Source organism: Athene noctua, chromosome 2 (assembly GCF_965140245.1).
Source record: "Athene noctua chromosome 2, bAthNoc1.hap1.1, whole genome shotgun sequence".
Lineage (NCBI taxonomy): Eukaryota > Metazoa > Chordata > Aves > Strigiformes > Strigidae > Athene > Athene noctua.
The window spans coordinates 56,056,079-56,071,793 of record NC_134038.1 but is presented as its reverse complement, the minus strand read 5'-3'; the positions used below and the strand labels follow the sequence as shown (position 1 = coordinate 56,071,793).

At 36.6% G+C, this 15,715-nt stretch overlaps 1 protein-coding gene across 10 annotated transcripts in view; it reads right to left on the bottom strand.

Moving 5' to 3' along the window:
• The window catches only part of PTPRM (protein tyrosine phosphatase receptor type M), a 500,090-nt gene that overhangs the window by 301,813 nt on the left and 182,562 nt on the right, over positions 1-15,715 (bottom strand). For all 10 annotated transcript variants that reach the window (XM_074899184.1, XM_074899185.1, XM_074899190.1 and 7 more), the window contains exon 6: positions 5,359-5,533. In XM_074899184.1, the coding sequence (XP_074755285.1) occupies positions 5,359-5,533 (175 nt within the window). The remainder of the gene's footprint in view (positions 1-5,358; positions 5,534-15,715) is intronic.

The window sequence follows — 15,715 nt, the reverse complement described above, 5'->3', positions numbered from 1 at the left end:
CGCTTTTCCTCTCCCCTTCTGCACCAGACAGTTCCCCTTTCCAGACAGTTCCCTTTCCACTGTCCTCAGCCCCCACTCTCATCCCCTACATAAATATATATGTATATGTACACATATTCCTGCATATGCATTTGTTGTCTTTCTCCCTAGCTTTTAGTCCTTATGTAGTCCCAATTTCCACCTACTTCCCCTCTCATTTCCAAACACCTCCCAGTTTGCCATACCGTTCAATCCCAACACTAACAACCTCAGCCGAGTATGAAGCTTCTTGCTCTTGCACCCCTCACAATCCACATCTTGCATCTCACCATTTTACCCTCCCAGTACAAGGGCTCAGCGAGGTGGAGAGCTGTATACTAAAAGCACAGGAATGATAAGGTCACAGCTTTTGATTCCTATGCCTGGAACCAGCCTGTCCCAGAGGAGCTCAGATCAGTGCTTCCATATAAATTCTGCTCACTGCATCTAGAATTTGGGGAGAATATCTATCTAGAATTTGGGGAGAATTTGAGAGTTTAACTCAGAGAAGTCTCCATTGTACATATCAGAATGGGGGTATTGGTGGGGTTTATTTAGTGGCTTGTAAATTGACTATACTTGAAAACTGAAAACAGAAAAACAGGTGTTCTTGGCATAACCGTTACCCTCCTGAAAAAAGTTCCTGCTTCAGCACTTTCCTATGGCAAGTTTGCTAAAATGGCTGAACTATCTCAACTGTTTTGGCCAGAGGTTTTCTCAAAACCTTCATGCTAAGGCACACACCCACACTGGAAAATATCAGCCTGAAGTCAGTTTGCCAAAATACAAGCATCTGAAAGCAGGAGTTCATGATAGGAATTGTCAGGCAACCATAAAGATAAGTCCTAACACCAGCACTGTTAGTAAAAAAGGGGTACAGACTGATGGATTCAGCATGAAAGGTTAGTTGGCAGGCAGAGAAAATAGATGTTAAGTATCTGTGTATATTTGATGTATAAGAACAACTGATACCACAGATAAGCAATCATCAATATTTTCTTACTGCACCTCGATCTCAAAATTATTTTTCCCTCTAGAATAAATTCTTTGCTCTAGACGTCCAGAAGAGGTTTAGTTCTGTTCCTAGCAGTAAATCTTCCATTTGGAAGGATGCAGACATTTCAGCTGCCAGCATTACAGATGGCTACCTTTCTATGCCCTTGCTAAAAAACCTAACAAAACTCCGTTTAACCAATTTGACACCTAGGTTTACCTTGTTTGAACTCAATAAGCAGTCTGAACCTGGTAATAATCTGATGTCTGCTCAGACAGGCTCATTCTGCTCTCCTAAATCTAATCTGTGTTAGATCTCCCCTCTATCAGAAAAATTCAATCTAGGGACTATATGTAGAAGTCTAATTTACTTCACCAAATACATTTAATCAATTCCACCCTACTATTTTCCTTTTGCTCAATGTTTGATTACTTTTATGTTACCTATTAGATGCAAACTGCTGTTTTTTACAATAAGTGGGTGATCTGACAAGGCCAATTTCATGTCTCCCATTAGATAAAGTGACATTTCAATCCAATTCTCTGACAAACTTAGATGAGGAAACTGTGTAGTTTGAGCACACACAATGACAAGGCACTTGTCTTTTCAGCCTTTACTATCAGAACAAACACTTGGGTAAATTGAAAACCTCCCCTTCAGGATTTATTTAAATAGAGCAATCAATACTTTATTTCACCATCCTCTAAAAGGCATATAAAATAACACAAACAAGTTTTTTTAAAAAAACTTTTTTTCCTTCTTGTTTAAGGCCACACTAATTGTTCACTGACAGGCTTTTTGCTCATTAACTAGACAATATTCATGTTTACAGTTCTTTAATAAGATAACATGGGATTAACTGACAGCTGATTAATTGCCTTTTTTTTTTTCCTCCCCCTCCATACAGATTAAACCTTATAACCATAACTGCTCAGGTAAAAAAAAAAAAAAGGAAAAAAAAAAGAACATTTGACTGTGTTTTCTATATTCCCATCTTCAAGATTTCATTCCTATGCCTTTGTGATTTCAGCCCGATACTGGTGATCCTTCTGCTGATTTCAAAAGTTCTGGTACCTGGTCTCCAGAACTGCTCAACCTCACACCACAGCAGCATTACAATCCTTAAATAGATTTACATAAGAAAGTAACTGCAATCTACTTAGAATAAGTTCCTGTTTAGTGAAACTATGCCTACAATGAAGTAGAATGAACACTGTATGGAGTTGTAACCCACTCTACTGTGCAAACATTCCTACTTAAAAGCAAAGATATTTTAAAAAAATCCAAACTCCAGTGAAGGATTTATTTATTTGCAACTTGAGTTACAAGTACAGTAACCAGAATGAAACAGAGCACAATAAATGTGAAGAACTGATTCTCTCTAATTTATAAACGTTAGGTTTGACTCTCCTGTCATCCTAGCAGCATAATTCCAGGAAAATTCTTCTCAAGTCAGTTTAGTTACACCAGTGTAAATTAGAAGAGAATTAGATTCATTGTTTGCAGCAAAGAGCAGGAAGTAATTACACCACTGTTTCTACACATACTATTATTAAGCCATCAGTAATTCCCAAGTATACTAAGCATTACACGCAATATGGGTAAATGTACATTTTTCATGATTTATTGATAGTGATGGATTAAAAAAAAGATATAGCTGCACTGAAATCAATCCATTATCTTTGAATTCTGCTAACTAATATTGCAGAAAAGCTGCTGAAAATATTAGGAACTACAATTTCCTAATTATATGCCATCAATAAGAAAGCATATTTACTAATTAGCCCCTAATGCTGCTATTTCAGTACAGTCATCTAAGGTTTTATAGCACAATGTTTAAAATAGGTCTTTTTAGGTCAGAAGGAATGACCTGCAGGTGGTCTCATAAAAGCTCCAATACAGGCAATAGGGATTACCATAATTACTTTACCACTCTACAAGTAGTTAATGGGATTACACCCTCAGGCTATCCACTTGTTCACAGTGCCCAGTGCAAATTCTGCAAAAGAATCTGGGTAAGCACAAATGCTTTAATGATACACTTCATAACTTCCTCTACTGCACTGCAAAAGGAGCACTAATAAATTACAACACCCTAAATCAATCTAACTAACTTCTTTAGCTTCCTGTACCTCCTATCTCTGACGCAGTAAATCTTCCATCTGTCTTCTTCATGCAGTCTCCATTCTTCCTCATTTTCACTGATGTTAGGTCTGAAAGATGTTTCATCGTTCCTATTGGGGCTCATAGTCCACCTTAGTGGACTTACTTTGCTGATTTCCATACATTTCCATTTTTGGCCACATCTTCTATTTCTTTTTCATGCTTGGACTGAAAAAATCTCATTTTTTCTACCATGCCTTACAACTATATTCTCTTCTCATCCACTCTGTTTCTTTCTTCATCGGTTTGTTCAAATAGCTCATCTAAGTTTTCCTATTACAATTTGTTTTGTCTTGTGAACACTGGCAATTTGCAACCTCCTTCTCCTTGTCTTGTCCTGCTTCTCTCCATTGTCTCTAAAACACATCTGCTAAAACCATGTTCTTGCTTTTGAAAACGGTTTCTTCTTCATTATGGCTCTTTTGCATCTTCTATTGGTGACCTATTATTCCCCAGTCTAACTCACAGCCCAAGTTTCTTCCTCACCAATCAACTCCTGTTCATATCACAAACACTATTCTCACCATATCACCTCTCCATTATTCCACTCTTCATTTTCCTCTTAAATATCCCCCTCAATTTTTATCTGATCCAAAAAAACTCATCCTTATCTACAGCCTAACTGCTAACGTTCTCCTATCTCTTCTCAGTGTAAACTCTACTGTCCTCTCTGTCTCACTTTTTTTTCCTCAAAAACTTTTGCTTTGCTTTTTTAATGTCTTGGCCCGATTCTTTATTTATGCTATCGTGCCTCCTGTCCTTCCCTTTATTGATAGCTTCTCATACACATGCTTTCTATCTTGACTTCAGAAAGATCCAAGGTACGTTTTCAGATTTAACGGTTATTCTACACCTTGCTTACTGTCCTACATATAAGTTGCCTTTAAGAAAAGGATCACATCTTTAAAAAGTTCTGACAAATCCCATGTAGGTTTATAAATACACAAAATAATTAAAGAGTTAGGAGAAAGAAAAGAGCAAATCCCAGATCAACTAATAACAAAGCCCTTTATCCAGCCTGCTGTCTGCAACTAGAACTGTGCAAGCTCTTATACTGCAATAGGTACTAATTCTTTAATTAGATGACTAAGTCATAAGAAATGTTAATTTGTATCTTAACCCAAAAGATAAAACCTAGCGCAGAATTTGGAAAGCTGAGCGACAAGAAGGTACTACACAAAAATTAATTTCTTGCTGTTACTCTTAGCCTATAAGATCCTTTAATTCCATTTGAACCGCTATAATGGTATCATCCATGATAATCCAAATGCTATCCCCAAAAGAAAAAAAAAAGTCCTATCCAACAAATGATAGTGTTTGCAAAACCAGAAGATGTATAATAGATCTAAGTGTGTCCTTCCTAATTCCCAGAGGAAAATCCCCACCTGTGGTGGATTTAGTTTTAGGGCAGTCATTCACTCCTTGTCAACTTAGATCAAATTGTTTTCAGAAAGAAAAGAGTCTTTAGCCCTTCATCCCACTTATTGTTTGTTAGGCACAGAATGGACCAAAAAAGGAAGACACATAACCCAGTAATGTGACTCCACAGCTTAGATGCAACAGAATCTGATTTTGTTTCTGGAAGAACAAAAATAAAATTGTGTTCCTCCAAAATACTAGTATAAAATTAAGAGGCAATCAAAATGCAATTTAAATATAATGAATGGTAAATAACTGTTTTAGCACCCTTTTCTATAATAAGAACGGACAGATCGATATGCATTCTATTTATATTTAAGTGTTTCCTGCTGTTTTTAAAAACACCCCTCCATATGTTGGAATGTGTATTTTACATGTTCATTTTACTGTAAATCTTTCATACCTTGCAGCAAAAATATTTTTAGAATGCAATTGCCACAAAGGAGGTGAATAGGCAGTATTATGTTCATAACTTTAAAAAATCTTGTAAAGATATATAGTTATCAACAATGCATTTTGGGAAAATATTAAAAACAACAATCAACAAGTAACTAGTTAACTAGCCCTGGCTTGCAGCCTGAACTTCTGTCATCCCCTTGTTACAGCTAGATAGACTCTTAAGATTTACAGATTTAAACAGAATCTATTTATTGAACCTCTTATCGGCTTTAACAGGCTATGGGTGACATTCTTACAGAATTAGCAATTGTAGGTTCTTATTCCATACAATGAGCATGCAAATACTGATTTTTATTGTGAAATACCTTTGACTATCAGTTCTGCATAGTTTGATACGCCAACTCCTCCTTCTGTACGAATCATGCAGCGGTAGTTGCCAGCGTCCCGCTTCGTGGCATTTACCACACTAAAAAGAGCTACAAATCTGCGAAAGTTGAACACTTTAATGTCCTTCAAAGGTGCATCCCTTACATAAATACCCTAAACGAAGAAAAAAAATAAAGAATATTGTTAGTCATATTAAAAAAAACCACTGACGACCAATTTTATTTCAAGTTCCTCAAGAGGGGAGGCAAGATAAAAGCTGAAGTCTGTATGTTACTTTTACAGATGTTTATGCTGTGTGAAACTTTACTGCCTTCCCATGTGAGTTAAACCATTCATCATCAGTGAGCGACCACTCATCTGGAACAGCTGCTTTCAACTCTTTATAGATTAACTAATAGAAAGATTTAAGAGCAATGTAACATTTACTTGCTTGGCTTGCTTTACACAAATATTTAAAGTTATTTCTTTTAAAGAAACATGAAACCCAGCATTCTTGGTCTCTGCATCTGCTACTTGGCACACACATCTTGCACAGAAATGTCAGTGGATGGTTCTCATATAGCAGCACCTACACATGGGGTTATCAGCGACTCAGATGGAAGAGATGAAGCTCAGATTTACCAGGCGAATGACCAACAAGGCTGAAGCTGTCTCCATCACTCACTTCCTCAGCATGATACTGGAAATTGGGCAGTTTCTGCTTCATTTCAGTGTCTTCCCTCAATTCAACATTTTGCATGGACGGCACAAGGAAATGACCTACGTAACAGCTGAGGAGCACAAGGCTCAGCATAAGTCCCATGCTACCAGCCTGCTCCCTCAGGTGATCCAATGCATGGCTGGAGGAGTGAAAAAGGGAGGGCAGAGGTGACATCTTGACATGTCCTCTGTCATAAAGATGAAGGCAGAGAGACTTGGCTCTCAAGATCTTCATCAGAACTCATGCTCCATCTGCCCATGAAATAGGATATGTGCACTACGAACACTCAAAAAACCTCAGAAAATGTATAATCATTGAATTACTAGAGCTGATTGAAAAAAACCCGTACAAAATCTAGTGACATTTACTCAAAAAATCAAACAAGACACACTTGTCACGGAAACATACATATTTCAACAAACTGAAGGCTACAGCCATTATCAAAACATCAATAGAAACCTGAGAACCCCAACAAGCACCTCCCAAAAGACACTCTTTTCAGGAAGGGATATGAACAGTCTGACACTACGTAATGATACTGGTTAGTTTTAGCAGGTTTTTCTGACTTCAGGAGCTTCAAGCAGGGCAAGGGTCCTGCACTACCGAGCTTCTATAAGCCATCATGACAGCAAGTGATGCCTGTTTTTCTGCCCCAGAGTTTCTAGTGTGTCCAGCAGAATTTAAGACCTATATAAGAAATACTTATCTCATTTCGTTATGGCCTTTACTGGCCACAATATTGAAAGTACCCTAAATAGCAGTTATAACCAGAGAGTTTCGTAACAGCCACATAAAATTAAACTCATCCATAAATCACAAAACCAAGTCAAAGTTAATCATGCAGTTAATGCCAAAGAAGCAGAATAATTAATAGTAAATAGTGATTCTCATGCACAGTAAGGTAGAGTTATTTCTTCTTCAAAACTAAATGTGGGTGATGCACAGCTTATTTAAAAGAAAAAAATGCTTTCATGATGCCCAAAGAAGCACGTAGTATCATGCTTTAAAAATTACTCAGGCTTAAATTTTTACTTGAGAGTTACTTCAGATAATTGTCAGCTCCTTAAAATTCCTAGAATTCTAAGCTGCTGATAAACCAGATTCTCTGACATAGCGTAGCAGTTACTGAAAACAAAACCTGGAAAGAAACATTTCCAAATACCATTTCAAAACTACTATTTTTACTGATTTTGCCACTGTAATAGCCTTCTAGTAAGGATGGCTACAGATAGCAGGAAGCAAGCAGAGTGGGTTAATTATGATTTCTGACAATTAATATTTCTTAAAAGCAACATCATTTTTTATCTAAGACAATAACTGATTAATTCTAATTATCAGAGCTGCTGACCAGTCACAAACCACATGGTTTTAATGTATGTTTCTGCAGCTTTCAGACACTTTAAGGACTCTGTGTAGAGCCAAGTCATGTGCTTATATTACATCCACCCATGCTAGTTTTTCCTGTTTTCTAGTCGCAACATCGGGAAGCTTTACACAGTCTATTTTATCCTGCCAAGAAATAGGGTAAATTATTCTCTAGGGAACAACATACTGCCACACACTGATTAATTCTAGTACCTAAACTAGATCAGCTCATTTAGAGTGTGAACAAGCCCCTCTGCACTGCAGCCTGCACAGCACACCTACCCTTCCACACAGGGCATCTGCATCCAGAATTTACCAGGACTCTCAAGCTATAACACCACCAAAGAACCGTGTAACCATTTTAAGAATTATTTCTCTCTGTTCCCACCCAACAAAGGCTACAGGATGCTGTTAAAGGGAGAAAGAGGTGAAGGGAAAGGACTAGGCAATGCCAAAAGGCAGTATAATTTCTGCCTTAACCTGCAGCCTGTGAAGACCACGGAAAGGTGTGATGCATGCACACCTAGCCCACACTGGACTGTCTCCTATCCAACTGGCCGCCTCAGACCTCCAAGTGGCCAGCAGAAATTCTAAACAACACAGCCTGGGCTGTCATATAAACTGCCAGCAGCCCACAAAGGGAACTACTCAAAAACCCAACCCCATAGGCGTTATTTCCCATCGCTTTTGTGCATATGTAGAGTGAAAATTTGAGCTGATCAATGCATTGCAGCATTTGTAATAAATTATGATTTCACTGGGGTCCCATAATCACCTTCCGCTGACTCTCAAACACCCTAATCTCACCTGATTTCATTCTTTAACTGCTGTTCTAAACCAGGAAATCTTAGTTCGATCAAATAATTGACTTATATGGCCACGCAACACATGCTATCCATTCACACGTCAATAATTTTGACTGAAAAAGGGAGAAGCCAAAGCACATTTCAGAGGCACACATAATTTTGCTCAAACAAGCTACATGAGCCTTAAATGTAGAGCTTGGTTCTACAGAAGATTTTTGTCCCCCACCAAAATCCAGTGTGAAACAGGTTATTAATGCTTCAAAATTCATGAAGGAGCTCCAGAATAAAAAGTCTTTACTATTATTATTTACTATTTAAAATTTACTATTAAAAAATTACTATAAATTTACCATTATTACACCTGTAAAACATATGTGAGATTATTATTAATAAAGATTATCTTGACTGACTTCTCTTAAACATTACAAACTCACAGAGGCAACGTGTAGAGTATGTAATTATATGTTAGAACTAGAGTCCCACCGAAATCACTGACAGGTCATTTCCTACTAGAACTCAAAGAGGCGGAAAGAAAAAACCAAACAAACAAACAGATTTTTTTCTTTAGTCTCTTTCAGAAAAACATTTTCAAGGAAAACATAGCGCCTGAAACAGACAAAGACTAAGAAAAATAATTGCTTTATTTTCCACAAGAAAAACTACATCTCAAGAGAGCAAGTCTTCCCTCTCTTCGGGGGCGACAGCAAATGAGTAGGAGAGCCGACTAATTGATTTAAGCCTGAGCATAAAGGAATGGTAATGGAGGTAATGAATTTAAGTATAAAAAAAGTTCAATTCACAGACATTGGAAAAAACAGTAAAAAAGGCTGCACAGAAAAAAAAAAAAAACAAAAACAAACCACACCTACAACCTCTCCCAAACTCAATTCAGCAATGGACAAATGGCAAAAGACTGTATTTAGTCTGAAAAAAAGCTATTTATAATTCGATATATGAATACAGAATGGCTTCTGTTTTAACTGTACCCATACAGCCATCTTTGCTCCCTTTATTTGTGATTCACATTTTGTTTTCTCTGACTTACTGCACAGTGTCTTCAGCAAGCCACACCAGTAAGACAGTGATCACTTTTATGGGTTAGTTAACTATCCAAAATTTGGAAAAGAATGTCATTAATATTTTCTTTTCCATATTTAACAGGCCTCTCTAAGCACACTGTATGATAAATGAAAAGCTCTCTGCTGTCAGTAGCTATTCTGTTTAGAAGAGGTAGAAATAACTTCTATCTAATGAATGTTCATTTATTAAGCATATTAGTACATTCCCCTACAATTCTTTTACAAATACTTATTTTTAGTATCATTCCCAAAATAAGTTTTTAACACTCACTAATGCAACATTCTAAAGTGCCACAAATAAAAAAGATCACTTATGATCTATTGCTTTACTAATTACAGTCATCAAAACCTTAATCTCAGGGTTTTTTAAGACAGAATCTGAAATTTACCAATAGGTCTTGCAAACTCCCACTTTTTATGTGGAAACCTGAGTCTTCACAAATACATCAGATCTTATTGAAAATTAAACAAAAATTGACAAGTCTGTAATTTACTAATCCCATTCCAGAAAAAGAGTATAAAATTCATGATTTACAATGCAACACTACAGTACTCTATATTAAAACCCCCTAAACAGGTTGCTGGAGCACATTTGTAGTATCCTTCTGTTTTCTGGGTGGCATTTGTTTGTTTTAAATACAACTCAAAGATAAATACCGTTCTTTTTACTGTTTTACTTTAGCCCTGGTTTGTCATGTGAAAGACTTAATTGCAGATTAAGCCTGATAGCTTTCCCTGATTCTTCAACTAGGAGAACTGTGTGAACAGGACACTTAATTTTTTTGGAAAGAGGAAACTGCCATAATCATTTAATGCTAGACCTGCTTGGACTACAAAGGCCACGTCCCCAGGGCAGAGCTATCTCACCTTCTTACTGCAGAAGAATTCTGAGCTCAAGACAAAGATTGCAAGACACTGTGATCCGAAAATTAAAATAACAGATTCCACTGGCTGATGAGCAACTATATGTTTTCAAATACTCAGAGAAAGCTTTTTAAAAAAATAAATACACATATTTAAAAATGCTGTTTAAGCCAGCTAATGAAAATATGTAACTGGTAAGTCACTTGTAAGAATAAATTTCCTATTAAACAACAAATTATTTAATATATAGGGATATAAAAAATAATCTTAATTTAACCTCAGGATATACACAGCTTGAAAATCCATATTCCTACTACTAGCATATTAAAATGCATACAGAGACAGCTTAAAGCACTTTAAAATGCACATTATTTTTCCATTTTAGGCAAGCTAGAGTGAAAAGAAATGGGTTGATGGTTATTTAAATTAGACTTACAGTCTCTTTTAGGCAATGAACTAACTCTAAGCCTTCTAAATGAACAGCAATTTAGCAGCAGCAAGATATATATTAAACCTTTCAGAAATACTTTTAACAAAAATGCAGCAGTAATTCAATGGGATTGAAGTTTCAGGATGTTACATTCAGCACTACCACTGCATTAATCACTCTCAAGGCATGTTTCAACAATTTTGCTAGAGGAGACTTAAAAGGAAATATCGGTCAGTCATCCTGTCCATACAGGTAGATTAAGCAGCTTTTCATACATTTAATCAAAGAAAGGGTTTGCATTATCGCACTTTCAAATATGCACATTTATAAAATTGTTATTAGAGTCATACCAGTGGGATCTCCAATAATATCTGCAGTGCCAGAAGTAATTTTGTTTAAAATATGTATGAACTCTAAATCAAATAGTAATTAATACCTCAACAAAATTGTTTCACGGAGTTCATATCGTTCCAATAATTAAGATAGTTGGCTCTACCTCTGAATTTCTAGAATTGCTTTCATAACCAAGACAACTGTTTGTCAGTCTAGATTAGAACAACCACAGATCCTGTGATTATCCTGTATTTACTCCATCTGTGTAAGTTAACAAGTGTATTTCATTGAAGTAATGAGGCTGTGATGGAAAAAGATTATTATTGTCCTATTTGGAATTATTCTGCTATGAGCCAGAATTGCACTCTGCATGTGTAACTAATGGGCTTTCAAGAAAAATGTTATTATTTTACCTTTCAAGAAAGATTTTTCAGCTTTCAATATTTTTATGTTTGATAACTGAGTCTTATCTTCAAATCACATAGAAGTCCATAGCTCTCTGTTTATTATGACTAAGCTTAAATGCTGGCTGGAGCTGCCAGGTAATATTGTAAGATATTACTGAAGTTACACATCAAATAGTAACATTATCAAATATTAAGCAATGACATCTACTTGAAGATCCAATTAAACATACAGAAATAAACAAAACATTATTGTATTTTCCGGAGTCATTAAACTCAATGTAATTTACCCAAAGCAGTTACTCTGTACTTACATATTGAAATTGTTTTGTATCATTCTGACAGGAATAAATCTGTTATTACTGCATAGAGATTTTAAAATGAAAAGAAAAAAAACTCAAACCAAACAATGAAAACCCTGCTCAATCTATTTTTTACTTTTATATTAAATTCCAGAGAGACTGAGAAGAGTTAATATTCTCTAACAATTTGTCAGTGCTCACAAAATACATAAAAATTCCAAATCTTCTTTCTATTCTTCTTTAATAGCACACAATAGAATACAAAATTACTTGTAGGGAACTACATCCTCAGAAACATCTGGAGAAAATACAGCACTAGGAAATCTCTCTCTAATGGAGAGGTTTATACTTTGGATAGAAATGACGGCAACAATCTATGTATCTGCTAAGCATTTTGCTGAACTCGCAACCCTACTTATAAAGTCATTTAATCTGATACTGTATCTTAATTCTTTGAAATATGCAAAGCTAAGTACTTCTCATTATCTTTTTATTTGTATTAAAAATTCCAAAAGTTAGGATGAACACCTTGCTAAAAAATGAAGAGAACATACATAGGATTTTAAATACTCTGGCTTGGCATTCTGTAGATGCCAGGGTTATGGGAAGGAGCAGAGTGACGAGGAGAAAATGAGAAAGTAAAGATGATTAGCATAATTTTCATCCATACATACAATGCAAAGTATACTGATGCAGGCATTTGTCTGCCTTTTCTGTCCAAGTACATAACAGGACAGTTAAAAACCAGTGCACTCAAGTCCCATATTGTCTTCACCACGAAAGTGTTATTTTGTTGGGAAGAAAAGCAGCCTGGGATGAAGAAAGTTAAATATGCAAGTTCTGGGGACAACCTGAAGTCTATATCAAAGTTTTAAACAACCAGAATAGCAGGCAAAACCAAAGCAATATTCAGTCCTACAAAGCAGGTAAGGAAGAAGTAGCTAAGAAAGAAGCACAAATGTATGTGATGACAAGAAACTATGCCCTGTTAAGGACAAGGCAGTGGCCTCCTGAAAAGACTCTTCAATGGGAGGAATGAATGGTGAGGAGACGCATGCCTGTCATTGAAGAAAGCTGTAGTAAATCCCTCAACAGTGACAGTGCAATTTGTGAATAAAGATGATAGCAGTAATAATAAGTAACAAGTAAAGTACACATTGGTTTGTGTAACAGGGAAGCTAATGTAGAGGGGTTCGGCTGGAGGTGTTTTGGTCTTAATCACTGAGTCAGTCACATAAGTTTAACAGCTCTCACCCCCAACACACAGCTCCCCCAATGCTCTGTTTCCTTCCTACGTTCTGCCCTTTGGGTTTAATTTAACTTAATCTTTACTTTGGTTCTCCTTGCCTCAAAACAGCTTCAACAGCTCTCAGTCTTAAAAAAAAGAAGTCTCCAACTCCAATTTGAACATGACACCTCCCAGCAGCAAGTTTGTACATTTTAACTTCAGTATTCATTGTAAAGGTCCCTGTTTCTTTCCCCCAAAGGTCCAAGAGCATAGCACAGAAAGTGTATGTAGTTTACTTCATCAATTGCCTAACTCATGCATGTCCCTAAGTGGTTCTACTGCTGGTGAACTATGCTTCTTATCAGGGCAGTCTTCAGGGTCCAGAAACAGGCATACCTAATATGCTCTTGAAAAGCAAGATGAATTTAAGCAGCCCCCTGTGGCTCAGGTCAACTGTTCCATTATCTCAGGTTTGCTAATCCTCATGTATTTAACACTCCAGAATAACTGGAAGATTAACACATCACACTAAATTTCTTGAAAAGAGAACACTACTTGGGTCGCTTCATCTTCAAATTCAGACAAGGGTATCAAGAAGGTTAGACTGATAAAGGTAATTAATCCCAGAACAACTTTTGCCATGGGTCATTTCATCAAATGAGAATATATATGGGGATGGATAGAGATGGAGGAGAGGGATGATGGATAGGGATGGAGGAGAAGGATAGATTTATATGCACTTCCTCTAACTTGCATATGTCCATAAATGTCTGCAGGTAAGAAAATTTTCTGCAAATCAATGTATGTAGTCAATGCATTAATATCTGGTAGTTTCTGAATACTTGATACAGCCTAAAACAGAGAAAATAGGAAGCAGAAGAAACAACTACCTGTTACCAGAAGCTTTTTGTCCAAAGTCTGAGTTTTATATCATCCTTGTTAAATATATATACTAATGGCTCTCCTTATATATGGTGCAACTGGGCATCTGCAGCAAATGAAGAGGATAAAAATCTACTAATTTTTCAGGTTACTTGCAAACAAACTTTGCCAAGCTGTCTCCAGCTGTCTTAAGGTTTTGCACTGTCGTCCATAACCAAGGTCCTGGTAGATTTCATAGTTCTCAGTGTACTTGTAAAAGCAGAAGTTCTAAAGGTCATGTATTCTTCAGATTTACTTTTTCCCCAAAATCTCTTTTGGTCACAGGAGATTACAACAGAGACAGAGGATGAAGAGTTATATTTTTGTGACAAAAAGGCTTTATCAAGATAAAAAAATTTAATACCTATATTAAAAGTTTTCATACTCTATATTCCCTTCATAAGCAGGAACAGTTGGTATACTAGTTAAAAGCAAAATGCATATTTCAGTGTCACAAGCAGAGCAGCATCCACCTCTGCCAGACAGGTGCTAAAGGCCTCTGGAGAACACCACACATTATCACTCCTTGCAACCTGATGGAAGACCAACACCACTACAGGGATAAGCATCTCTCTCCCCTTTATCTATAGTACTTTTTTTTTCCTACTGTATCCAGGGTTGTTTAAGTTTTCTTGAATTAAAAGCATCAAATTTGCTCACATCCACTGAAATTTTTGCTTTCTTTTTTGATATCATTACAGATGTGGTCTGTGGTGCTCATTGATCTGAAGAGTTTATGATCTAAAGGTTTTGACTAAAGTCATAATGTCAAACTTCACAGGTGTTTGTCAGGTATTTTCACCAGAAATCAACTATTTTGGATAACATTTTAAGCTTCCATATCACTTAGGAATGGTGAAGCTGGTTCATGAGGATAAGAGTGAAGTTTATTCTTCCATTTACACATCTGCATTTTTTTAGTATTAATAACAAAACTTGCTGACAATTCTTTGTGGTTACTGATATTTGGCTCTTGTGCCAGGCAGGGCAGTTCGGGTGGATTGGGAAGCTCACCCCATAGAGCAGCTTTGCTGGCCAGGCTTCTGCAATGTTTCTGAGCAGAAAAATATAAGGCTCATTTTTGTCTCCACTATTACTGTGGCACTATCTCATACAAGTAGTAAGTAGTGTAAGGCTAGAACACAGATTTGGAGTAGCTATCGCACCATCAAGCATTTTAGTTTTTTCAGCTGTGCATGTCATTGGTTATACTATCTCTGTAAACCCCAGTTGTGCTTCCCTTGCAAGAACTGTTGTTGCTTTCCTGCTGGCAAGTTGGCAATCCATTTCCAATACTTCTGAGAGTATATCAGTTCCCTGATTTTGAGAATTAGTCCTTAAACAATCTCAGCACTTGGAGAGGCATGCCAATGGTAAGAGCACACAGCATCTGATGTGCCACTCAGCCTCACTGATGCTATAAAGGAAAAGATGGTGTCCGAGGAGAAAAATCACCTTTACTGTACATTCCTACCACACTCCAAACACATTTTGTAAATTCAGCTGCACATAGTTTACTAATAAAAACACTGGGCTGGATGGTTTCTGCTGGTCAGCTCCGAAACATCACTGAAGTCAAAACACGTCACAGATACATTGATTTCAAGATGTCTTTTTGTTTCTTGCATATGTTCACTGGGATTTATCATTAACAGTCCACAATTAAATAATTTCTCCTATCACTAATAACTGAAGATTGTCTAAGAGAAGTTTTAGCATCAGAGAAAGATTAATCAAATCTATATAGACATCATAAAACCAGTAAGCCAAGTTAAAAAAGACCGACTGGTGTTATCCCTGACGGGAGATGGCAACCCAACAGACAGAAGAAAGTATTGCTCTAAGCATGATGAAGCCTTCAGCCCTATTGTCCAGAGGAAGGAGATGTAACTGCTCACAACAA